At 35.0% G+C, this 26,945-nt stretch overlaps 1 protein-coding gene across 1 annotated transcript in view; it reads right to left on the bottom strand.

Annotated features, from left to right (window-relative positions):
* LOC121379046 (sodium-coupled monocarboxylate transporter 2-like) overlaps positions 1 to 26,000 on the bottom strand; it is an 86,127-nt gene extending 60,127 nt beyond the window's left edge. Inside the window, exons 1-3 of the mRNA XM_041507490.1 lie at positions 25,623 to 26,000; positions 6,821 to 6,886; positions 4,322 to 4,373 (exon numbers count right to left, since the gene is read on the bottom strand). Coding sequence (XP_041363424.1) covers positions 4,322 to 4,373; positions 6,821 to 6,886; positions 25,623 to 25,985 — 481 coding nt within the window. The 5' untranslated portion in view covers positions 25,986 to 26,000. The remainder of the gene's footprint in view (positions 1 to 4,321; positions 4,374 to 6,820; positions 6,887 to 25,622) is intronic.
* Between the last annotated feature and the right edge of the window lie 945 nt (positions 26,001 to 26,945).

Genomic DNA, 26,945 nt, shown 5'->3' with positions numbered 1-26,945 from the left:
CTGTTGGATGAATGGCTATGTTTGAACAGAACACATCATCCAAATTGTATCACTAACGTCACAAACACATGTCAATATGAAATTCCTACCTTGAGATGCAGTTTTGAGGTAGGGATAGTGTTTGAGCAATGGTGATTTGAATGAGTGGCATTGACAAATTTTTTTATCATCAAAACTTAAATTTCAAACGTTCAACATGTGAAGAGATCAAGCAAGCCACTGCATTTGTTGCATGCCCAACTCCATCTATGTAAGATATCAAATGCAATACTATGGTACCATGTGAATTAATTATTTTTAGTCTTTTGCACTTACTGGTTTCTGTTTCTTGTTTATAATTATATCTGTTGTACACATATCACTTAAACATTTTGTTTTTGTCACCAAATCCTCAGGTGCCACTTTCACTAACAGTTAAGTGTTAATAGTAAAGACATGAACTGATTTCTCAACTCCAAATGTACAAGTTGTTTGTAGTCCCACTTCACACACCACAGAATGCATCTGTTTTAGTGTTTAACATTTACATTTTTTATGTGGTTTGACTTTTGTGTGAAAGCTGTCCCTGTGCAAGTCAGTTCAGCCTCTTAGTCACTATATGATTTATGCAGATCTTATCTCATATTGCCTCATTATTATGCGATATGGTTCATCTAAATATTTCTGAGTCATCATTAAGCATACCATTTGCGACCCATCTAAAAGTATGGTTTATTTTTCAACTGTCCAATGCATTTTAGTTTTGTATCACATCTAATTTGCACAAATGTTCTGAAACACTTAGACTAAACAGTTAAATCTTATTTTTGGAGCTCTTAATTTTGACATTTTGGTTCATCTAGTAATTTTAATTTTCAAATTTACAACCACGCCCAACTTCTGTAAAAGATTTAGTTACCAAGACTGTTCGTGGTATGGATGTACACAAACCTTAATTGAATATATGCATGTTAAAATAACCTTTCACCTCTATTGCCATGACCTACATGTGTATGCTTCGGAAAATGTCTTTTAACAAAGTATGCCTTCATGTCAAGTTGATCTGCTTTGATACTTTCATTTATTATTTTTTTGAGACAACTTCAAAAAGCGACTTAGATAATATCACCATGATGCAACTTCATGTTAGCCTTATTATCATTTCCTGCTGGTATATAGAGAATAACTGGTTACTGACTTAAGATATCAGCTTTATCCTGCAAAGGTTAAAGGAGAGGACAATTAAGGCATTTGGCCTGGTATGCATATTCAACAATGTATAATGCACATTATTGCTTAATATCAACACGTATAATCATATAGTTAATTAATAAAACGGTTAAATGTGACGGCTATTATATATAACGGGCGCAGCCATTTTGTACCATCTCAGTGAGTATGCCCTCTGGCAAGCTGGTGGTTACGTAATACTTAACGCATAACGTCAGGAATGAGCCTTAGAACTAGAGAAACACAATCTACCTTGTTTTTGCGGGATGATAAATAGTCATACATTGCAATGTTCTGTAATAATACACATCCCAGTTAGTCAGCAATAAGTAATTCCAGCACTATATATATTATTTTTCAATACAAAATAAAATACCATTGTCAAACAAGTCGAAACAATGAACAATGTTTTGCCCATGCATTAACCTGCGTACTGAAATGATACACGGAGTGTTTTCTTAAGTTAATTGGTCTATGCTGTTAGTTGCTTCTACCTGTGATAACTGATTGGCAGGTGTGTATTTGATTGGTAACCAGACAAGCCAATTAATTGACGCTGTCTAGACACAAAAATACATACCGGTGTTGTGGAATATTACCTGTCGCCCCTAAAATTGTAATGGACATGGTTTATTACTGTAAATAGTTCTGTAAAACTATTGATTAAGTAGACTTTTCCATCTAAAACCACAGAACTGACCAATTACGTAATCCCAAAGAAAAGAAAATCATCACTTGGGAATCGTGGATTGTTGTTTTTGCTCCAACGTAGCATATCAATAGGCCTAATAGTGTAAATTTTTTCTTTGGATTATTAAACAGAGAAATATACTATAACCCCATTTTGTTCCGTTAATGCAATTTGAAATATATTTAGTTAAATGGTTTATTATATTATTATGTCGTTTATGCTGTTTTACAAGTCAGGTTGATTAAAGAGAAGCGCCTTGTCGAAAATTGCTACTTTTGTTTACACTGTACATACAGGAGATGGTCAGGAGCTGACGTCACTTCGCCCCAAGCTATCCCACCAGACGTCACAAAAATTAAACAAAATGGCTTCCCCCAATTAGCAGGAATAATCATGGTTTTTTATTAACTCTAAAATTACACGTTTTTCATTTGCTAAAGTGTCAGTATGTGTTGGTGGTCCAGGTATGCATCTTTCCAACACATAAGGCTCTTGTTTGAGTTGACCCTATCTTTAAAGTGACAAATTCCCATTCAACCTGAGCAGGATAAAGACGCCATTTTAAGACAGCAATCAGTTATTTTTATTTAACCTGCAATCCAGTATAATAAAACAATTTTATGAAACAGTGGGTTTTTTTTGACAATGTTACTGTTTTCAAGAGTACTATATAGGTCCATGCATGTTGAATGCCTTGTCATCTACAGTAACAATATATGAAAACCAAATATTTCTTAAATAACAACAGTTTATTTCTTATTTTTAAAATAAACATTGTCTTCAAAATCAATTTGAAATAAAATATTTAGCAACTTTGAAGAATACAACATTCCTTTGCTGATCATACCTAATGTAATAGTAGTTCAGTCCAAAAAATCTATATTTTTGGTCAGATACTGAAAATATAGATATTTACCTAGTCATCATATCTTGTCAATATATATATAATATATAACTTCAACTTCGATCTCTCAAAAACTTTATCTCTTGAAAATTTCAATCTCTCAAACAGAAGCGACAGTCCTGGCTGAATTGCTATACAAACTAGTAATAATGACCTTCGAAAACTCAAACTTCGAAAACTCGATCTGTCAAACTAAGTTTTTTGGTCCCACCATAGATATTTAATAAATATTGATCAAGCTATCGTTGCCCGTAGTGTTTGAAAGAAGAATGAATTGTCAGCCAAGCAATGCATGGCTGTCTTGGGAGGTCTTGGCTGTTGAGAATTCAAGTGTTAATTACAGAATAATAGATCACCAACTAAGTGGAACGAAGACTATGTGTTTGGTTGTCACTGATTGTACACTGTACATGTTCACTAATACATAATTAGACAGTCTGGTTACTGTCATAGACCAGTATTAACACTGTTTTTGCTCTCAAATGAGTGGTTTGTGTTAAACTAATTCAAACATTTCTATTGTGAACATTTTGCATACATAAAATATACGAGGTCTGTCTGGAAAGTATCCAGCCATTGTGAATATCTTGAGAACTGGTAAAGCAGCTTTGATGTAACTTGGCAGGCACTGAGGGGGGGGGGGGGGGTATAGTACTGCACATGCATGATCAGCCACACTCACGTGGAACTATTCGTTTGGCTGGCAGACTTCGTTGAGTTCAGTGTTTAATGATTGAGATACGGAATCCCATATCAAAGATCAACAGACTGCTGAAAATGATACCACCTTGCGAGGATCACTAACACAAAGGGTGTCTCAATCGTGACAAAACAAAGAACCAACATTAGTGACTAGCCACCAGTGTGTCAACATGGGCTGCCAAGCAAAAATGCCAGCAAGCCAACGAAGAAGTCAACGATTAGATGGTCCACCACTGGCTCACCAGCAACATGCTGTCTGGTCTCTTCCACCAAGGGTGCTTATATACTTTTTATCGTATTATTTGTTCATGTTGGAGTGTTGTTAAAACATTCATTCATTCATTCCACCTTTGATCTCTTGATCTGAAACGACGGTCGCGGCAGAGTTGCTATACAAATTAATAAACTCAAACTTCGAATACGTAATTACAGACAGTCTAGTTAACTTCAAAGAGCACTTGCAATCATTGTTAGCGCTATTTCTTTTTTTATATACAAATGTTAGTTTCTGATTTGCATTAGTGCTTTTTAATGATTTTTCTTATTTCAAATAATTAAAACTAATTTTGTGAAGAAAACAGCATATGCACCGAGTGTTATTATTCGGTATTCAGTGTTTTATTTGTTAGTTATGTTCTGCCATGTGTTGACATCTGCAAAATACGTTAACGTTCATTATATTATTTACTTCTGTTTCAAATCTGAACTGTTATATATTAATTTCGAAAATTCGAACTGCCGGAAACTCGAACTATTTCTTCGTCCCCTTCAAGATCGAGTTATCGAAGTTTGACTGTAAATATATATATACTTACCAGCATTAAGAGCAAGAGATGGTGCGTACAGCACACATGCCATATAGATAGTCTGTAAAATAATACATATGAAGCGAGTTAAATCAATATTTGGGCAAGTGAAGTACAGTAATATAAAGTTAGCAGCTCTACCACTGAGCTATGTAGCACGCTGACAAATGGTACATATACAACAACTACTGGAACTAGCAACACACAAAGTTTAACTCTTAAACATACAACAACTACTGGAACTAGCAATACACAAAGTTTAACTCTTAAACATAAAACATATACAACAACTACTGGAACTAGCAACACAGAAAGTTTGACTCTTAAACATACAACAACTACTGGAACTAGCAACACAGAAAGTTTAACTCTTAAACATACAACTACTGGAACTAGCAACACAGAAAGTTTAACTCTTAAACATAAAACATATACAACAACTACTGGAACTAGCAACACAGAAAGTTTAACTCTTAAACATAAAACAACTACTGGAACTAGCAACACAGAAAGTTTAACTCTTAAACATAAAACAATTTAAAAAATATATATTATGCAAAAAAACAAATGTTTTGGTATTTATTTGTCAAACATGGCAGGGAAAAGAAACAAAAGACATATTGGCCTATAGAGAGCTCTACTATTTATTTTTCAGTTTTGTCAATGGTACTAGATAATAATTAATTCATCAACTTGTAAAGACCACCTTAGAATGTCCATGCATTAAGCTTAAGAATTATTCAGTTAAAATTGTATGAGACGTTTACAACTAGATTTGCAGTAAAATAATGTTTGGATACATATTTTGTATGCTGTAGTGGAACTCTAGTAGGTAGCTGTTAGTGTTTACATACTGATTTCAATAATTTGGGAACAGAATTATCTGAATGTCTTGTGCATATGATCAGATTGAAGTAATACAAAAATTAAATCTTACTGGTATACATGAATAATATGGATAAAGTATACCTTTATTTATGTCAAATCACAGTAGCACGTTTCAGAACAATCTGATGAAAACTGTACAAGAAGATTGACTTTCCTATTTTCAATGAACTTCTATTTAAATCTTTTAAATTAGAAAAAGTTAAAGTTTGTTTTGTTTAACGACACCACTTGGATGTCAAACATTTGGCAATTTTGACAGTCTTAGAGAGGAAATCTGCTACCTTTTCCCCCATTAGTAGCAAGGAATCTTTTATATGCACCATCATACAGACAAGGATAGCACATACCATGGCCTTTGGAGTTGTGGTTCACTGGCTGGGACGAGAAATAGCCCAATGAGCCCATTGATGGGGATCGATCCAATACCGACCACACATCAAGTGAGCGCTTTATCATTGGGCTACGTCCCATCCCACCTTAAATTTAAAAATCTAGGCGAAAATATTTTGTGAACATTTTGAATGTTAAAGTATTCCTCTGTTAGTTTTTGAAGACTACCCTAAGAATCATTGCAGTGAGTTTCAGAACTATCCAATGAAAACTCCAGGAGAAGATAGATTTTTAAATTTTCCATGTTAAATTTATATTTACATTTTAAAAATTTAATACAAATTGAAAAACTCACAAATTTCAAACATATACATGTATGTTTCACTATTTGATTGTGGAGATTGACCCAGAGAATTACAATACCAAATTTCAGAATTATTACATAAAGATTGAAGGAAAAGGTAGACTTTCAAATATTTACTTTAAATTTTAAGGAAAGTTATTGAAAAATTCAAAATTACTGAAATATTTCTCCATTAATTTGTGAAAAGCTTCAGGACAATCCAATCAATAAAAGGAAACGCTGACAAATGGACAGGCACTGGACAAAAGCTCCAACGAAAAACCTACATGTAGATGAGTTACAATGAATGTGGAAGAAGGAGGATAGAAGTAGGAGGAAGGAGGGGCCGTTTATCAGAAGTCATCATCATACTAAATAGACTGTATAGGAGTCCTTCTTGGAAAATGGTACTTTTTTCACACCCACACACTTTAACTATTGAATACACAATTAATTAGACAGTAATTTTGTTTCAGTTACCCCTAAAATATTCCCTGGATATATGTGAAACAGACAAGAAAAAATTAACACATAATTTCTCAAAATTTCCAAAATAATTAGCAAAAATTTAGGACAAAAATTGGGACATAAGAAATAACCATTGTGTTACAGAAATGTTATTTATCACTAAATATAAGAACCAAATTTCCTAAAACACTGATGTAAATAAAGAATAGATCTTAAAATTTATCATTCAGTTCACTGAAGCACCATGGTTCATATTAAAAAAGTGTTCTTGTCGACACTGTAGTGCATTATGGTCTACTGCCTATGACACACTTTAAGGTACCATTTTTAAAGAAGGACCCTTCTATCTATCTATCTATCTATCTATTTATATGTATACACATATACATATACATGTATATATATATGTATATATATATGTGTGTGTGTGTGTGTGTGCATGTGTGTGTGTGTGTGTGCGTGTGTTTGTGTGGATCAACCATTTGAGTAATGTATGTAATGGCTCCTGCTATTCTTGCAACAGATCCAAACCGCAATTCCAGATACTGAAAAAAAGAAGAAAAGTTTGACAAATTAGAAAGCACTGAACTATGAATGCATCTCTTATGTAGCTTTTCAGGTGTTGACATAATAGTCTTGGCGTATGCGAGGGTGAGGTGTTATCTGGAAGGGGAAGTTATACGAGTAGTATATTTGTGTAGACAAAGGATCTGCTTGTTGATGGCTTCAACTCAGAGGGAAAATTGTGTTTTAGCATATTTTATTAAGGTATGTTGACTAATTTTACGACATATTTTAACATTAGTACACAGAAATGTAATAACTATTTTCTCCTTCATGGAAGATATAATAACAGTTATAGTATCATTGGTAAGGGCTTTCCAATCTGTATAAACACTACTCTACATGGAAGATATAATAACAGTTATAGTATCATTGGTAAGGGCTTTCCAATCTGTAAAAACACTACTCTGCATGGAAGATATAATAACAGTTATAGTATCATTGGTAAGGGCTTTCCAATCTGTATAAACACTACTCTATATGGAAGATATAATAACAGTTATAGTATCATTGGTAAGGGCTTTCCAATCTGTATAAACACTAATAATAACAGTTATAGTATCAATGGTAAGGGCTTTCCAATCTGTATAAACACTAATAATAACAGTTATAGTATCAATGGTAAGGGCTTTCCAATCTGTATAAACACTAATAATAACAGTTATAGTATCAATGGTAAGGGCTTTCCAATCTGTATAAACACTAATAATAACAGTTATAGTATCAATGGTAAGGGCTTTCCAATCTGTATAAACACTAATAATAACAGTTATAGTATCAATGGTAAGGGCTTTCCAATCTGTATAAACACTAATAATAACAGTTATAGTATCAATGGTAAGGGCTTTCCAATCTGTATAAACACTAATAATAACAGTTATAGTATCAATGGTAAGGGCTTTCCAATCTGTATAAACACTAATAATAACAGTTATAGTATCAATGGTAAGGGCTTTCCAATCTGTATAAACACTAATAATAACAGTTATAGTATCATTGGTAAGGGCTTTCCAATCTGTATAAACACTACTCTATATGGAAGATATAATAACAGTTATAGTATCAATGGTAAGGGCTTTCCAATCTGTATAAACACTACTCTATATGGAAGATATAATAACAGTTATAGTATCAATGGTAAGGGCTTTCCAATCTGTATAAACACTAATAATAACAGTTATAGTATCATTGGTAAGGGCTTTCCAATCTGTATAAACACTACTCTATATGGAAGATATAATAACAGTTATAGTATCAATGGTAAGGGCTTTCCAATCTGTATAAACACTAATAATAACAGTTATAGTATCATTGGTAAGGGCTTTCCAATCTGTATAAACACTACTCTATATGGAAGATATAATAACAGTTATAGTATCAATGGTAAGGGCTTTCCAATCTGTATAAACACTACTCTATATGGAAGATATAATAACAGTTATAGTATCAATGGTAAGGGCTTTCCAATCTGTATAAACACTAATAATAACAGTTATAGTATCAATGGTAAGGGCTTTCCAATCTGTATAAACACTACTCTATATGGAAGATATAATAACAGTTATAGTATCAATGGTAAGGGCTTTCCAATCTGTATAAACACTAATAATAACAGTTATAGTATCATTGGTAAGGGCTTTCCAATCTGTATAAACACTACTCTATATGGAAGATATAATAACAGTTATAGTATCAATGGTAAGGGCTTTCCAATCTGTATAAACACTACTCTATATGGAAGATATAATAACAGTTATAGTATCAATGGTAAGGGCTTTCCAATCTGTATAAACACTAGTAATAACAGTTATAGTATCAATGGTAAGGGCTTTCCAATCTGTATAAACACTAATAATAACAGTTATAGTATCAATGGTAAGGGCTTTCCAATCTGTATAAACACTACTCTACATGAATTTTGTAAGTATGGATACAATAGAAAAGAAATCCTACCCCTTACATTTGAAACAAATTTCTTCAAAACGTCACTTTTCAAGTTATGTCATATTAAATTTTTAGTGCTTAGTTAAATTTTGGGGTTAGGACAATGTATGGACAGTAAAATGGATATATTATTGGAGGTATATATTGCTATGCAACATGTTTAACATGTATGAGAATCAGCTACAAAATGTGGCATGTAATTATTCACTGATATGATAATGTTTATTATATTGTCTATGATTACAGAGAAAATTGTTATTACGTTTTAGTGTACTAATGAAAAAATGTCATAAAATAAGTTGAAGTACCTTAATAAAACAGGCTAGAAGACAATTTTACCCCCATGTTGGTGCGATCAACAGGCAGATCCTATATTTAGAGTCAGTTACACAAATATACAACTTGTATAAATTCCCCTTCTAAGTGATGCCTCACCCCCCGTCCAGACTATAATGGTTAAAAGTAAAGTTGCTAAAGACATGCAAGTGTCTTAAGTGTGTCTTTCTTATCATACAACAATCGATCTAAACAGTATATATCATCTGCATCAAAAAGCATTATGTATCCTGATTTTTGTTTCTTTGTTTGATCTGGTATTAAGGGGAAATGATACTATTCAGTCAAAATTTAAAGGTCATTACACCTTCTTGAAATTGTCACATATTATGAAGATATTGTTATCAAAAAAAATTATATATATATACTAGTATATCATTGGTCACCGAACAAAATTGTGATCTGCAGGCTATAAAGTGAATAGGTGTATGAATCACTATGCGTTTTCTTTTTTCCATGCGTAGTCAAATTAATCATGTTTTATATCCATTAATCATATTTAATTTTAAACTTTTCTGTAATGCAACAAAGAAAACATTAGTTGTGTTGCTTAAAATATCTGTGATGTATTTAAATATATAGAGCAGTATGGTGACTCAGTCTGATGGGACATCTGACTTACCTTTATTAATGTGTTTGTTTATATCCCTTATTAAATAACACTTAAATGTAGAAAGAAAGAAATGTTTTATTTAACGATGCACTCAACACATTTTATTTACAGTTATATGGCGTCAGACATTTGGTTAAGGACCACACAGATTTTGAGAGGAAACCTGCTGTCGCCACTTGATGGGCTACTCTTTCCGATTAACAGCAAGGGATCTTTTATTTGCGCTTCCCACAGGCAGGATAACACAAACCATGGCCTTTGTTGAACCAGTTATGGATTACTGGTTGGTGCAAGTGGTTTACACCTACCCATTGAGCCTTGCGAAGTACTCACTCAGGGTTTGGAGTCGGTATCTGGATTAAAAGTCCCATGCCTCGACTGGGATCCGAACCCAGTACCTACCAGCCTGTTGACCAATGGCCTAACCACGACGCCACTGAGGCCGGTCTTAAATGTAGAGAAAGAAGGAAATGTTTTATTTATCGACACACTCAACACATTTTATTTACGGTTATATGGCATCAGACATATGGTTAAAGACCACACAGATATTGAGAGGAAACCCGCTGTCGCCACTTCATGGGCTACTCTTTTTGATTAGCAATAAGGGATCTTTTATATGCACCATCCCACAGACAGGATAACACATACCACAGCCTTTGATATACCAGTCGTGGTGCACTGGCTGGAGTGAGAAATAGCCTAATGGGTCCACCGATGGCAATAGATCCCAGACCGACTGAGCATCAAGTGAACACTTAACCACTGGGCTTCGTCCTGCCCCTAAATGTAAAGAAGTTACAGAATAAATCAAGCCTCGTGTTTTCACTCAGCCATAATCTTATGTTAAAATATACTTGAATTGTTCAAAATGTGAAAAAAGCAGCAAAATTTGTATACTGGTACAGTTTGTAATTATCTTTCATTTAAAAGCAGGACACACGTGATCTGATCACAATTGTGGCCGCCATCTTGTTTTTCAAAATGGCCACCATCGAAAACAACAAATTGCCAATATTTTGGCTCCCAGAAGATAAAGAAAGAAAGAAATGTTTTATTTAACGACGCACTCAACACATTTTATTTACGGTTATATGGCGTCAGACATATGGTTAAGGACCACACAGATTTGGAGAGGAAACCCGCTGTCGCCACATAGGCTACTCTTTTACGACAGGCAGCAAGGGATCTTTTATTTGCACTTCCCACAGGCAGGATAGCACAAACCATGGCCTTTGGCAAGTGGTTTACACCTACCCATTGAGCCTTGCGGAGCACTCAGTCAGGGTTTGGAGTCGGTATCTGAATTAAAAATCCCATGCCTCGACTGGGATCCGAACCCAGTACTTACCAGCCTGTAGACCGATGGCCTGCCACGACGCCACTGAGGCCTGTCCCAGAAGACAAATGCTTGATTTAATAATAATAATAATAATAATAATAAAATTCTTTATTTTCAGAGGGTAAACACATTCAGTACAAGGTGACTAGTCTCCCATGAGGCCCTCTCTAATCTATACATGATATTATACATACATACATTCAAAGAAACAACATCAACATACATGTAATATGTATAGCATGAGGAACAATAGCACATATTATGAATATATAAATAATATTTAAATCAATTTGTTAAGAAACTTGAGTCAGTGATAACTCAATACATCATAATTATTTTAACAAACACAAAATCAACAACAAAGGTATATCTTAAAATTGATTATTATTTGAATAGTGCTTAAAATAACTGGATTTGAATGAGGCGAGGGATTGAGAATATTTGATCTTTGAAGGTAGTGTGTTCCACAGTTTAGCTCCCCTGCATGAAAAACTATGGCGATAAAATTCTGTTCTTGGTTTTAATTCATAAAGGTGATTATGTTGAGTTGACCTCAGATTTAAGGAGTGAATTTCTGAAGTTGTTTGAAACATTGTTTCTAGATATGATGGAGATAGTTTGTTGAGGACTTTGTAGACAAACTGGCAGGTTCTAAAGTCAATTCTCTCTTTGATTTTAAGCCATTTGAGAAAGCTAATTATTTCTGCAGTGGACATTTCTTTGCTTTTTTCAGTAATAAGTCTTGCAGCTTGATTTTGGATTTTTTGAAGTTTTCCTATAGAATGTTTTGAACAGGTTCCCCAAATTGTGGAGCAATAGTCTAAGTGAGGTAATATGTAAGAGCTGTAGAATATTAATCTGGTCTTTTGGTCAAGATATTTTCTGTTTTGTCGAAAAATGTATAATAAATAAGAAGATTTTTAATAATGGCATTTATGTGGTTAGCCCATGTCAGTGTTGGGTCAATGTGTACACCAAGAAGTTTTTCAGAAGTGGAACATTGCACTGGTATGTGATCTACATATACAGTCAATGCTGTTGAGGTTTCTGCAATCGAGGTCAGTTTTTTAGAAGAACCAATAAGCATGATTTTAGTTTTATTTAAGTTAAGAGACATCTTATTATGGTTGCACCAAAGACTCACCTCATTCAAATCTAACTGGACATGTTTTTCTAACAGAGATATGTCATCAGCTACAGATGTGGAGCTTACATCATCAGCAAACAGATCCATGACACAATGCTTGCATAGAGTGGCAGATCATTGATATATAATGCAAACAAAGTGGGGCCAAGTACTGATCCCTGTGGTATGCCATATGAGAGATTAAGAGGATCAGATCGGGCTTTGCCAAGAACAACAGTTTGTTTTCTACCCGAGAGATATGATTCAAACCATTTTAGAGATTTTGAATCAAAGTGATAGATGCTTAGTTTCTTCATGAGTATATCATGATCTATCATGTCAAATGCTTTTTTAAAATCAATGAATGTAGCTGAGACAAATTTACCATCATCTACTGACTTTTGCCAATTATTAACAATTCTAAGTAGAGCTGTTTCACAGGAATGTTTGGTTCTAAATCCAGATTGGTATTCATAAAGGAGTTTGTATTCTTCGAAGAATTCAGATAATGCTTTATGCACATGTTTTTCCATTATTTTAGACATTATTGGCAATATAGAAATTGGTCTAAAGTTTTCACACTTTTGTCTATCCCCAGTTTTAAATAATGGAGTTATTTTTGCATGTTTCCATTGCTCAGGAAATATCCCTGATGTTATGCTGTTGTTGATGATGGTTACAAGTGATGGGGTTATAACAGCTGAAGCCAATTTAACAAAGTGTGGTCCTATGTCATCCAATCCCATTGATTTTTTTACATCACAGTTCTGAAGTTGTTCAAATACAAATGCACTTGAGACTAGTGGAATGGTGAACTTGACAGTACTTGGTATTTTACTATCAACAAAATCTGATAATTGTTTAAAGGTGTTGTTATTGGAAGGTGTAATGGTTGATTTTGCCTGTTCAATTACATTGATAAAATAATGATTTAAGTGGCTAATGCCATGTTTTCACACCCAAAGAATTCAATATACATGATAACAATAATGTATATTTATTTGTTTTACTTTAAATCAAATATGGGAACCATTAGATAGAAAACATTGTGAAAAGCCAAATTCATTGCACATTATCCCATTTATAGTCAGTCTGTAGGGTAACACATTTCTGCACAAGTATATAGTTCAGTGCACAGCAGCAATGCTGTAAAACATTTGATAGGTCTGCATGCTTTCTTGCAGACACATCTAATCAGATCCATACATGATTTGGATGCCTCTGGAAAAGCTATCTAGAAAGAAATTAATTTATCATTAGAGTTTGGTAGCTGTTGTGTAGCTGTCAGCGATTGGTTCCAAATATGTCCGGCTTGGTATGCAGCCCTCTTAGTATAGTATGTTTGCTGAGGGCACCTTTTGTGCAAGGTAAACTATCTAGCTGCCTCACTTTGGCAAAGAATACCTTCTTTACCTGGTTCATCTGGGTGTTTTCATTTGTCCAAAGAAGTATGTCGAACCTTTGAAGCTGATACATGGTCTCATCTGTGATGCAAGAAGACGTTTGGGACCAACACATTTCAGGAACAGCTGACTAAGAGCGCAAGCCGACTTCTGAACGACAATGATGTGTCATACCCACTGACAAATTTAAATGGAAAATTTGAAGTTCCTTTGCTTTTTGTTCTCCTAGGCTGGCTACAGTGGTATTATGTTATAGTTTCTCTTCATGCTGTAGAAATCTGTGCTTCATCAAAAGCTAAAGTATGAAAATTGGCAGTTGTATTGACCACAACATGAGTGTCAGCCAATCTGATCAGTACCGGTACTATTCTGTGCACAATGGAGAGCATGTAACAGTAGTCTTGTCAGCTTGTTCATGATGACAGAGTGCCAGGTCAGGTCATATGATACACTCAAATGAACACAACACTGTACATCTTCCCTTCCCAGGCCTCTGAAAATTGCACGAACTATCTAGTTTTATGTAACCCATTTTATGTTCTCGCCAAAAAAAAGAAAAAGAAAAGACATTAAAAATATTTTACACTCATCACCGATTGAGCAATCTGGGGAAGAACGCGGTAACGTGGGATTTGCAAGATCAGTTTTAAAAAGTTTTTTGTCATCCAAGCAATCTTGCATAGGGCCCAGAAATGGGGGTGGGTGGCCAGATTGGAGAAAGAAAGTAGAGGTGCGAAGCATAAATAATTGTGTGTAAAACAAATGTATTTATAGTGTTATTCGGCATTCAGTGTTTTATTTGTTAGTTATGTTCGCCATGTTTTGACATTTGTAAAATACACCAATGTTTCTTTCTGTTATTTATATATGTATGTAAATGCCTTCTTTTTTCGTTTTTTATTTCTGTCAATAAATACATGTAGCCTATATGCCCGAGCATATATTTCAAATTCATCTGGGTTATCTTTTTTGTTTTATTTACTTACTTTTACAATATACGCAAAATGAATGTACCACAGGCGTCGAAGATGTCGACAGCTGGGGTGGGATGGGATGAGATGGGGTGGCGTGGGGTGAGGTGACTGATATATTAATTTGACTTTCAACTGGGGATGCATACTTTTCAGAGTTCAGAGGTAGACAGCGAAGCTCACACTTCTTACAATATTAAGCGAAATCAACCAGCTGCAATGCTGCAACCAGCTGCAAGGCAGTTTCAAATCTGAACTCTTATAAATTAATTTCGAAAACTCTAACTCCCTGAAACTCGAACTATTTGCTCGTCCCCTTCAAGATCGAGTTATCGAAGTTTGTCTGTGGATATATATATATATATATACATATATAAAAGCACTGTTATCTCGAGCACGCTAACTTTGAGTACCAGGCTTATGTCGAGCACATTTTGGTGTCCCTCGGTACTTTGTTGGTTTTTTCCAAGAAGTATAACAAAAATTACCTGCTTTGACTATTGCTTTTATTTGCCATTGTATATGTCTGTGCGTACATGTGTGTGTACGTGTGCGTACATGTGTGCATACGTGTGCATACATGTGTGTGTACGTGCGTATGTGTACGCACGTGTGTGTGTGGCATGTGTATATGTGTGTGCATACGTACGTGTGTGTGGCGTGTGTGTGTGTGGCGTGTGTACATGTGTGTGTGTGTGTGTATATATGTGTGTGTGGTGTGTGTATAATATGTATACTCACATCTGTATTAGTGTGATATGATATATGTACACAAAACGATCATATTACGATACTGACACCACGGTGTATGTTGGTGATATGACACAACTTACTTCGCTATCTTGTACCTGTCATTTATACTTTATACCCACACCCGAGCAGGCCAGGAGTATTAAGAAAATAAAGACTTCATGTGTTCTTAGTCCATATGGTCATATTTTGTTCCAGGTTCATCGGATATGCATGCATTGAAATACCTGGCATTCTGGGCCAGGCGGCCACATGGTATTGTTTAATGTTCACCCTGGACTGTTTGTGGACCAACAATTGATTGGATGATATGGAAAGAAAGTGGGCTATGTCGCAACACTCGACGTAAAGACTCATATGACACTTAAGTAATGTTTGATGTGTGGATGACAAAGAGGGTTTTTTTCTTCTTCTTTCTCTCTTTTTCTTTCTCCCTTCCCCTTCTCCGTTTCTTTGGTCAACCAGTGCTTTACGACTGGCATATGAAAACGAAAATTAATTTACAATATTCTTAGTTGTACAGTACCGGTAGGATCTATCTATCAACCCATCAACCCATGTCTATCTATCTGTCTGTCCAGAGAAAATATCGACAAAACAGTTCATATACAAATCGCCCCTGACTATATCGCTGACTGTTGTCAAGTTTGCAGACACATATGTTTGGCATAATTTATATCATCGACTATTATGTTTATCTCGAGCCACGGATATCTCGAGCTTGGTGGTTCGGTCCCTTCAACATCGAGATACCGAAGTTTGACTGTATATATATATATATATATATATATATATATATATATATATATATATATATATATATATATATATATATATATATATGTTGAAAAATAAAAATAGAAATAATATATGATTTTGTTAGCTGAAGTAAATTTAAAAAAAGATGTGTATTGGCTTGTAGTTCAATTTTGTATTTGTTATATTTATCCATCAGGGTTTCTGCCAGAGGGTAAAACGGGTATGGCGCCATACCCACATTTTTGGGTAAATTTTTGTTTTAATTAACTTTGGACAAAATTAATTACTCTTATCATTACTGTATGATTGTCTTAACCCTAACACTAAACTTAACCCATTTTCTTTCTGGAGGAGGTCCTCATACTGTGGTTGCATTCAGTTCCATAGCGCCATACCCACACATTTCTTTCTGGCAGAAACACTGTCCATGGAACATTTTGTTTGATTCCAAATATTATGATATTCATGCTGAGGTGGCTTTAATCATTCATTTACTCATTTGAATTAACTGTGTAACAGTTACGATTTTAAATGTTATTTATTATCAAGTGTGACTGAATCATTTACATCTGATGATGACCTCACATCAGTAAAATAACTATTTGTCTGTATTTAGACATATCACCTTGTTAATCATTCTTATTACTGTATCAGCCTGTTCTGATCATTAAATATAGATAATCAGAGTTTTTACTGTAAGTCAGTTAGTTCATTAGATGGTTATTATAAGTAACTTAGTGGAAGTTAAACCTGGTCTACTATGTTACCGCATGTCCACTAGGTTACTTTCATGAACAAATGTATTTTTAAAAATGAAAATGTATGTTGTTAATGGATATTAGCATATATTTACAAGGGCAGTAAAAGGATGTGCTGGTTGATATATAGTAAAACTTCTTCTTGCAACATACAGGAAATATTTTTCAAATTATAAATGAGAGTTTGTAAGAAAATATATGATAAGAGTAAACATTTAGGTGATTACATAAAATATAACCTTATCTTGAAACAAAGTGACATTAATTCATAGAAAGGGACAGCTTGCCTAAATTGTAGTACCATATAAAATGTCCCCTGTGTATGTTTAGTGCAATGTTTGATATTGCTGTTGTCCATAACTTAGTGGACACTATTTCTTACCTGTGACAGTTTAAAAAACCACACATACAAACTGAAATGGCTATTAGCGTGCCAAACCATCATTTCATGTGCAGAAATATATATTGAATACAGTACTGCAAATAAAATGTAGATTCAAGTTGTTTCATTTTTAAGATAAACTAAATCTGACTTTTCCCCCTTTTCTGTGGAATGACCCATATATATATATATATAAGCGGCCGCTTTTTTCCCTCCCAAACGATTTATAATGTAAATGCACCTGTAATAAGCGGTCACCTGTCTAACGTGGCCAGCGGCCACCCAAATCGGATCCTAAATTGCTAAAATACCTGTATTATGTGGCCACAGTAAAGTTTTACTATTATATAAAAGGGATATTTTAACAACATGATAAAGTGCAGCAAATAACCGATCTTCACACCTTCAGGAATACTAATACCCATTCAGTCCCAACATCTCTACTGTATATCAGTTAAGAAAGTAGGACTCTGGAATGCATTAATTGCTTCTGGGCAAGCTAAGCTTAACATTTGTAGATTCACGTACTATGACAATACACCACATGAAGTAGGAATTAAATAATTAAATGGAAAAAGAAAACAAACTTGTAGAGAATGGTTAACTTAATACATTCCATTTGCATTATTTCAGAAGGAGACATGTAATAAGTTGATTTATAGTCAACTGTGTAGCACACATCCGTTGATTAGCAGTACAGACGGTAAAACAAGAAACAACAACAAATGTTTTAAAGACTATTTATGTGGCAACCTGTACTTAGTGGCCACCTGTCTCAAGCGGCCACTTTTATCTACTCCCTTGTCTGGTTCATGGACTATATGCCTTAACGATGGAAGTAACACATATCTGACATTAATGGCGGCACATCAGCAGTAGATCTTACATTAACAAACAGAAGCAAATGCTCAATGGTTAATTTTCTACTGTTAGTTTAGTTTGTAAAACATTTGGAGGACTGTAAACAATAATGATGTCTATAAGCATTTTATTGTTTTGAATTGAAATTCTTAAAACTTCGAGACTGCCTTGATTTTGGTAATATTTAATTTTTAAAATGTGGTATAGTATTTTTGACGGAGGTGGCTAGGCCTCCTCTTGAACTATTAATTATGTTTATATAGCTGCAAGTTGAACCTGGGGTTTTGAATAGTGTAGCTAGCTAGCTGTTTGATTTTTCTTTTTACCATTGCCATTTGTTAGCATATTATATCTGGCTCTTGTAGGCATATTATATCTGGCTTGTTGTTACTGGTAGTAATAAACTGTTTTAATTCAGCTCCATGGCTGTTTGAAAGAAAGAAGTGTTTTATTTAACGACGCACTCAACACATTTTATTTACGGTTATATGGCGTCAGGCATATGGTTAAGGACCACACAGATTTTGAGAGGAAACCCGCTGTCGCCACTACATGGGCTACTCTTCCGATTGGCAGCAAGGGATCTTTTATTTGCGCTTCCCACAGGCAGGATAGCACAAACCATGGTCTTTGTTGAACCAGTTATGGATCACTGGTCGGTGCAAGTGGTTTACACCTATCCATTGAGCCTTGCGGAGCACTCACTCAGGGTTTGGAGTCGGTATCTGGATTAAAAATCCCATGCCTCGACTGGGATCTGAACCCAGTACCTACCAACCAGTAGACCGATGGCCTGCCACGACGCCACTGAGGCTGGTTCATGGCTGTTTGAATGGAGGCCTTTAAGTGTTCCATTGGAGAATGCTAAGACCCTTATTTCCTGAATTAGACTTTTCTTTATTGGCATATGGAGACTTATCTCCCAGACGGCGAGTGTGCTAGTGGGTCTGGATTCCAGTACCCCATCGTCACACCCAATCCATACTGTTGGCCCACCGAATGTATGAATAGAAATCGCAAAGACGTTTACTTGGATCCCAGTTTTGAGCTGTTTTGTGTTGTTTGGACCTTCTTTTGCTTTTGAGAATCATTAAAAATCAATACGAAATTACAATATTTGATGAAAAAATCTGTCAATTATTTACTTTATTTCGTATGTTGCAGTTAAAAGCTTAAAAAGAGATAAATTAATGTTGTTGGCCAGTGATTAAACAACGTCTATTTTGTAGATAGAGGCATTCACTTCTTTTAACAGGCTGGTACACACGCATGCACACACATGAGCACAAACACCAATACATGGAGATGGAGATAACGGGGTGAGGGAAACATAGAGAGAGAGAGAGAGAGATAGAGAGAGAGAGAGAGAGAGAGAGAGAGAGAGGGAGGGAGGGAGGGAGGGAGGGAGAGAGAGAGAGAGAGAGAGAGAGAGAGAGAGAGAGAGAGAGAGAGAGAGAGAGAGAGAGAGAGAGAGGGATGGGGGATGGAGAGAGGAGGGTATAGCTGGAACACTTTTAAGAGAGAGAGAGAGAGAGAGAGAGAGAGAGAGGGAGGGGGGATGGAGAGAGGAGGGTATAGCTGGAACACTTTTGAGAGAGAGAGAGAGAGAGAGAGAGAGAGAGAGAGAGAGAGAGAGAGAGAGAGAGAGAGAGGGGGGGGGTTGAAAGCTTAAAAGTGGTGTATATACCGGTAGTTAATTAATTTAAAACATAAACAGCTGAACTACATTACACAAAGTGGCAAATACATGTAATTATACTCAAATTCCTGATCAACCAATAGCCACACCATTTAACTTAAAATCATAAGATACAATTTATCACCTTTATTAAAACATAGTCACAATAACAGTAAATCGATCTAGTTATAACAAATCCTATCATTTGGTGAAAATAATTTTTAAACAGTGCTAAATAAATAAACATAATATATTGTGACATGCTATTAGATCCTATTATGTTATATTCCTAACATTTCATTACAGGTACATGCTGCATAAACATGTAAAATGAAGATATACAGCTGGACAAAGTTCAAGCAAAACAGCAGAAAGGACCATTGGTGTGTTGAAGATGACATTGCATCAGACTCCAATTCAAACCTGCTAAAGTTGTGCAACATTTTATGACTAAGCAGAACAAGTCTGAAAACCTTATTTACCTATTATTGTCAAATTACTACTTCAATGATAAAACCTGGCAGTGGATGAATACAAAACTGAGCTGCGAAAGAGATGTACAACACACAAGATACCAATGTTGTGTGTTCATACGAATGTACCATGTGACCTGACTTGGCACCATGTGATTCTGAAATAGCCACCTGTTATATGTTCTCCAGTGTGCACAGAATGACCATAAAATAACAAACTACTGGTCAAATTGACTGACACTGATGTTGTGGTCCTTGTAATTTCCATACTTTATCTCTTGATGAACCATGTATTGTTTATGGCATGAAGGGAAACTATAGGATGATATGAGCCAAGAAGAACAAAAGCAGACCTGTCAACCCTCCCGGATTCCGCGGGAGTCTCCCGGTATTTGATCAAATCTCCTTTCCCCTGTGCGGGAGACAGTTTCTCCTGTTAAATGACATTTTTGTAAGCATAAAAAAAAAATCGATCCTCTTTTGTCAAAATAACAGAAGGGAAGTAACTCTGCCTTTTTTTTTTTCATTCGGAAAATGTTGACTACTTTTGGTTTCCGAGAATGTAACAGGCCGAATTGTCTCGACTGTTTAGGTTGCAGAGAAGTAAATTGACCAATGAGCGTCGTGTTGCCCACGAAGATAGTGCTTTTAAAATACACCCCCTATTTGAATAAAATAATTTATGAGTTTGAAAATAGGTAAGAAATTGGATCTTTGACAGGAATTGCACCTACATTTATGGTGCACAGTTGTGTTGAATGAGATCTCACTTTCCATGAGTGATTTGTACATACCGAGTATGAATACATGGTCGGGGTGGAGAGACTTCCTAGCAGCCGTGAAATGGCAAAATGGGGGGTGCCTCCAAAAATAAGAGATTATTTCCAGATTTAGGTTGACATCACCCAGTTCAGACATACTTGCTGCACAAAACAAGGACTGGCCATCATCAATCACTACATGTGTGATTCACCTGGGAAAATTATCTTTTTCTATTTTTTTAAATTTATGTTAATATAGTGGACAGTGTGTTATGATTTACTTCTCTGCTACCTTTAACCTTTGCCGAAGTGAGAATTGTGGGATAGCCTATTTATATTGTTAAAAAAGCACACAGAGTTTATAAAATGACGTGTTATTATAATGTTTGTTGTCATCGTAATGGCTACGAAGCCTGTTGCCGCTAATTCAACAGGCTGTGTATTGACATTCAGTGTTGCCATATAAAAAAAAAAAACTATCCAATTTAGTTCTAATAACACCTCTGAATTGTAAAATGTCTTCCCACTGGATTACATAATGCAACTATGACGAATCTGAACTGCCAGACTCCCGAGTTGACAGCGATACACATGCATGTTAAAATCACGTCACAGCAAGACAACGAAAAGACCAATTAGCTGTATAAACATACTTGTGTCAGTTAATTTTGTATGTTTGTGTGGTAAAATGTTGGTTATAAAGGTACACTTCAAGAAATTATTTTTGTACAATTAAAAAATGTTGTGTTTGACATTGACATAAAGTTACTCACGGAAATGGGTATAATTCCGGTATATTTCACACGATGTCCGTAATGAGGTTTTACTTATGATTAATGAAAATACAATGTTTATTGCATCATTATAATGATTTTAAATAAGTACCACGCCACCGTTCCTCATTATAGTAAAAACTGAATATTAATTTATAAGATTTATATAAATTTGTCTTTGGTATTTAGGTACACTAACCACAAATGATAATGTAACGCAACCTGTAAGGCTGTAAGTGTAATACTGTAAATGTTCTTAACATTTTTGGATAAAATAAAATTTTTTTTTTAAATATGTATTAAATCATAATAATATTTTTAAAAAAAATAATAATAAAAAAAAAATAATATATATATATTTTTTTAATGCCAAGATCTAAGGTTAAGAAGTATATACGACATCATAAAGTATTCATATAACTTATTGTAATAATGTTTTTTTTAAATCTTGCGATTTTGGGTTAAATTGTGTGAATTTAAAAAATCTCCTGCTTTTTGACAAACTCTCCTGCTTTTTCAACACACACCTCCTGCTTTCTCTTGACTAAAGGTTGACAGGTCTGCAAAAGGCATGTGGTCAGTGGATGTGACACATCATTATGGATCAGTAGTATTGGGGAAAAACAGCACAGGACATTTAGACAGTTTTTTCTGATATTACAGAAAATGTTCTGTGTTTGTCCACTTGCATCACAGATAAGAGCATGTATCAGCTTCAAGGGTTCGTCATACTTCTTTATGACAGGACACACAACAACACCCAGATGAACCAGGCGGAGAAGATCTCTTTGCCAAAGTGAAGCAACTAGATTGTATACCACAAACAAAAAGTGTCTTTACCAAACATATTACAAGCTAGGGCTGCATACCAAGTAAGTCATATTTGGGTACAATCACAATCACAGCTACAACACTTGTGTGATTGGGAGTAGACCAAGGACTCCAATGACCAATTGATTCCTTTCTAGACAGCACTTCCAGAGGTAGCCAATTGATGTATGGAATGGATTAGATGTGCCTGCAAGAAGGCATGATGACCTTCTTACACATCTGAACATAATGGCTTCCATGTACTCAATTATGTGTTGTCCTACGGACTGACTATAAATGGAACAATGTGCAACTAATTTGTGTTTGTGATATCTTCTATCTAATGGGTCAGACCCATATTTGATTTTCAAGTATAAAAAATAAATATACATTAGTGTTATCATGTTTATTCCTTAGGTCTGAAAACATGGGATTAACCACTTAAATTAAGTATATATGTGTATAGGGAGCCAAAATATTTGCAAATTTGTTTTTCAATGGTGGCCATTTACAAAATCAAGATGGTGGCCGGAATTGTATGCAGATCACGTGTCTACTGCTTTTATATGAAATAGAATTAAAAACTATACCAGTATGCAAATTTTCACACTTTTTTCACATTTTGAACAATTTAAGTATATTTTGACATTTACCATTATATTGACTGTTGTATGTATATCTCAGGATTTCATCCAGAGGGTAAAATGGGTATGGCGCCATACCCAAAATCTGCAGATTTTTTTTTAAGTTGACCTTTTGACAAAATTAATTACTCTCATCATTACTGTATCATTTTCTTAACCCTAACCGTAAACTTAACCCATTTTCTTTTGGGGGAAGACCCCCAATACCCCCTGTTGACTGTGGTTGCATTCAATTCCATAGTGCCATACCCAAAAATTTATTTCTGGCAGAAACACTGTATATCCTCATGCACTATAGACTACGGCCTGAATGTAAATAAAATTCAGTTCAGTTAGGATATACCATGGTTAAGATGAAATGAACTGACACTAAAGTATGGTACTAATTGTGTTCAATTATGTCACTAGCATTAATTATAAGAATCGGCATCAAGTATTTTTCCGGTTTTAAAAATATGAATCAGAAGTACCAGGCGCACACTTTTTGTGCTTGATGATCTACTCAGAGTCATCTGTGAGACACCGTCGATTAGTTGATTGGAGATTAGATGTATTTCACATTGTGGGAGATGGAAAATATCACATGGGTATCTCTGCCATAGCAGTATAATAGATATTAGGTACATACCATGACCTTTGTTACACCAGCTAGAACGAGAAATAGCTGAATGAGCCAAGCACTGGGGATCGATGCTTGACCAACCACACATTAGTCAAGCATTTACTCTGGGCTACATCCCATCCCTGCATCTGAACAGATGCTTAAAAATGATTTAAAGGAATGCTAAAGCAAGGCTTTTGGACTGGTATGCATATTCAACGATACATAATGCACATTATTGCTTAATATCAACAAGTATAATCGTATAGTTAATTAATAAAACGGTTAAATGTGACGGCTATTATATATAATGGGCAAAGCCATTTTGTACCATCCCAGTGAATACGCCCTCTGGTGAGCTGGTGGTTACATAATACCTAATGTGTCACGTCAGCAATTAGTCTTCAAACTGAAGAAACAAAACATACCTGATTTTTGCGGATGCATCGCAATGTTCTGTAATAATATCCATCCCAGTAACATAGCATCGTGTATATGTGGTTTATTTTTCAATACAAAATAAACCACCATTGTCAAAGTGTTGAAATAACTGTATTATGTTTTGTACATAAATTAAACCGCGTAATGAAATAATAGTCAGAGTGTTTTCTTGGTTAATTGGTCTTTTTTTTCTGTGGCCTGTACCTGTGGTTCCTGATTGGCAGGTGTATATTTAGATGGTCCCCAGACACTGTGTCTAGACACACAGGGCTAGACCTGGGTTCCAATTTGGGTTCACCAAAAAATTCGCCAATCGTTAAATTCTTTCGCCAATTTGAAAATGTGTTCGCCAAAATGTTTGTCACACTAAAAAGACGTGCCTGTTTTATTAAGATCACAGGGTATTGTGTGATAACCTCAAATTGTAATGGACTTTATCAGCCGTCCTGCCTTATTACTGTAAGTAATTCTGTAAAACCCTTGATTAAGTAGACTTTCTCATCAAAAATCACAAAACTTACCAATTACGTAGTCCCAAAGAAAAGAAAATTATCACTTGGGTATCATGAGTGGTTGTTTTTGCTTGAACGTATCCTACCAATAGGCCTAATAATATGCATTTTTTCTTTGGATTTTTTAAAAGAAAAAAATACTGTCACTCCATTTCGTTATATTGATGCAAATTGAAATATATTTAGTTAAATAGTTTATTATACTATCAAGTCATTTATGTTCTTTTAAAAGTCAGGTTGATGAAAGCGAAGCACCTTGTCGTAAATTAGAGCGTTTGTTTACACTGTGCATAGAGGAGATGGATAGAGCTGATGTCACTTTGCCCCAAACTATATCACCAGATGTCACAAAACTGAAACAAAATGGCTGCCCCCAGTTAGCAGGAATAATAATGTTTTTTTATTAACTCTAAAATTACGCATTTTTCATTTGTTAAAGTGTCAGTATTTGTTGGTGGTCCGGGTATGCATCTTTCTAACACATAAGGCTCTTGTTAAAGTTTAGTCTACCTTTAAAGTTTCTGTAAACAAAAGGATGTCTCAATAGTATTTTAGCAAGAAATTGTATTTTACAAAAATATAGTTGATTCAAGCAAAATCTACAAAATACATGTCATGAAGTTTGGTCATGGATGATCTTTCAACTAACACCCTCACTCACTCACTCACTCACACTCTCTCACTCACTCACTCACTCACACTCTCTCTCTCTCTCTCTCTCTTTTTTAAAGATAAGAAAATACAATAATAAAAAGTGAAAGAAAAACATATTACAATACCTCATATGAACTGGTGACACCAAGTCTGTAGAAGACGGGTATATAGATGTGGGCAGCAAAGAAGACGGCAAAAATATAAGACACTGCAATCCAGAGATACATCGTTCCGTAGCTGTACATCTCACTCGGTGTCCCCAAAATAGTGATGGCACTCATAAAACTTGCTAGCAGGGACAAGGCCACGGGAATTACGTGCATGTTCCCGCCAGCCAACAGGTATTCTTTTGTCGTTTGCTTTCTACGGTCCTTAATGGCATAGAAGATTCCAATGCCCGCAGATACAATAAGAATTGCAACAAATAGAACATAATCGACTACGGTAAAAATGTGTGTTTTCCCTGTTTGATAGCTGTATTCACGCATTTTGGAGTCCAATTGAGAAAATCCAAGGTCTACGAAACAGTTATATAGTTATTTAACAGCAGCTATCCAACTTCTACAAAAAAAAGTATAGTTTAACAATTGTAGCAATCCAACTTCTACAAAATATGTGTAGTTCTACACTAATAGCAATCAAATCTCCATAAACGAATTATAGTTCTACAACAGCAATAATACAAAGTCAAAAACACAGTTCAACATCAGTTGAAATTTATTATTTAGAAACAAATGATACTATAACATTCCAAGATCCAGCAACATTCCAACATCCACGAAACACTAGTTCTACTTGCAATCAAAAGTCCAAACCCAGATCCACTGATTCTACAAATGAATTAACCCAATATTTATTACACAATAATCTTAAAACAGCAGTATTCTAATAAGACAAAAGACTGATATTTCAATATCCGCAAACAAATGAACTATATTACTATATTGTGAACATCTCTTTTTCAGTGATGACCTGGTAGTCCAGGAGCCAGGTGGATTTATCTATGTTGGAAAGTCAAGAAGGTTGGAACATTGATTCTGATGTAAAAATATGTGTAGATTTCAGATCTACAACTCTTACTTGCCTAAACCCGTACGTTAATTGGGAATTTGTATACTTTTAATGGTGCGTCAAAGTCAAGTTTTGTTCAATCTGCTGCTACCCCAAAACAACAGTCCATGAGGCAGACACGAAATTTCAGTTATAGAGGAGATTAAACCCTTTAAAAATATTTGGGGCATGGTTTGTTAGATATGGGTATCCATGCTGACTGTTGTCTATACAGGATATATGAGTTTATGATGAGGGTAGGTGCAGTTTATGAGGGTAGATACCCACACAAAGGTGACAATTAAAGGTCATTTTGGGGATCATTTAAGATCATTTAGTGTCAAATTGGGGAATATTAAGTTTTTACATTTTGCACAACTTTGAGAGTAGGGTGTTTT

The sequence above is a fragment of the Gigantopelta aegis genome, chromosome 8 (genome assembly GCF_016097555.1).
Source record: "Gigantopelta aegis isolate Gae_Host chromosome 8, Gae_host_genome, whole genome shotgun sequence".
In the NCBI taxonomy this organism is placed as follows: Eukaryota; Metazoa; Mollusca; class Gastropoda; order Neomphalida; family Peltospiridae; genus Gigantopelta; species Gigantopelta aegis.
Note: the sequence above shows the minus strand (reverse complement) of the source record. Positions and strands in the feature narration are given on the sequence as shown.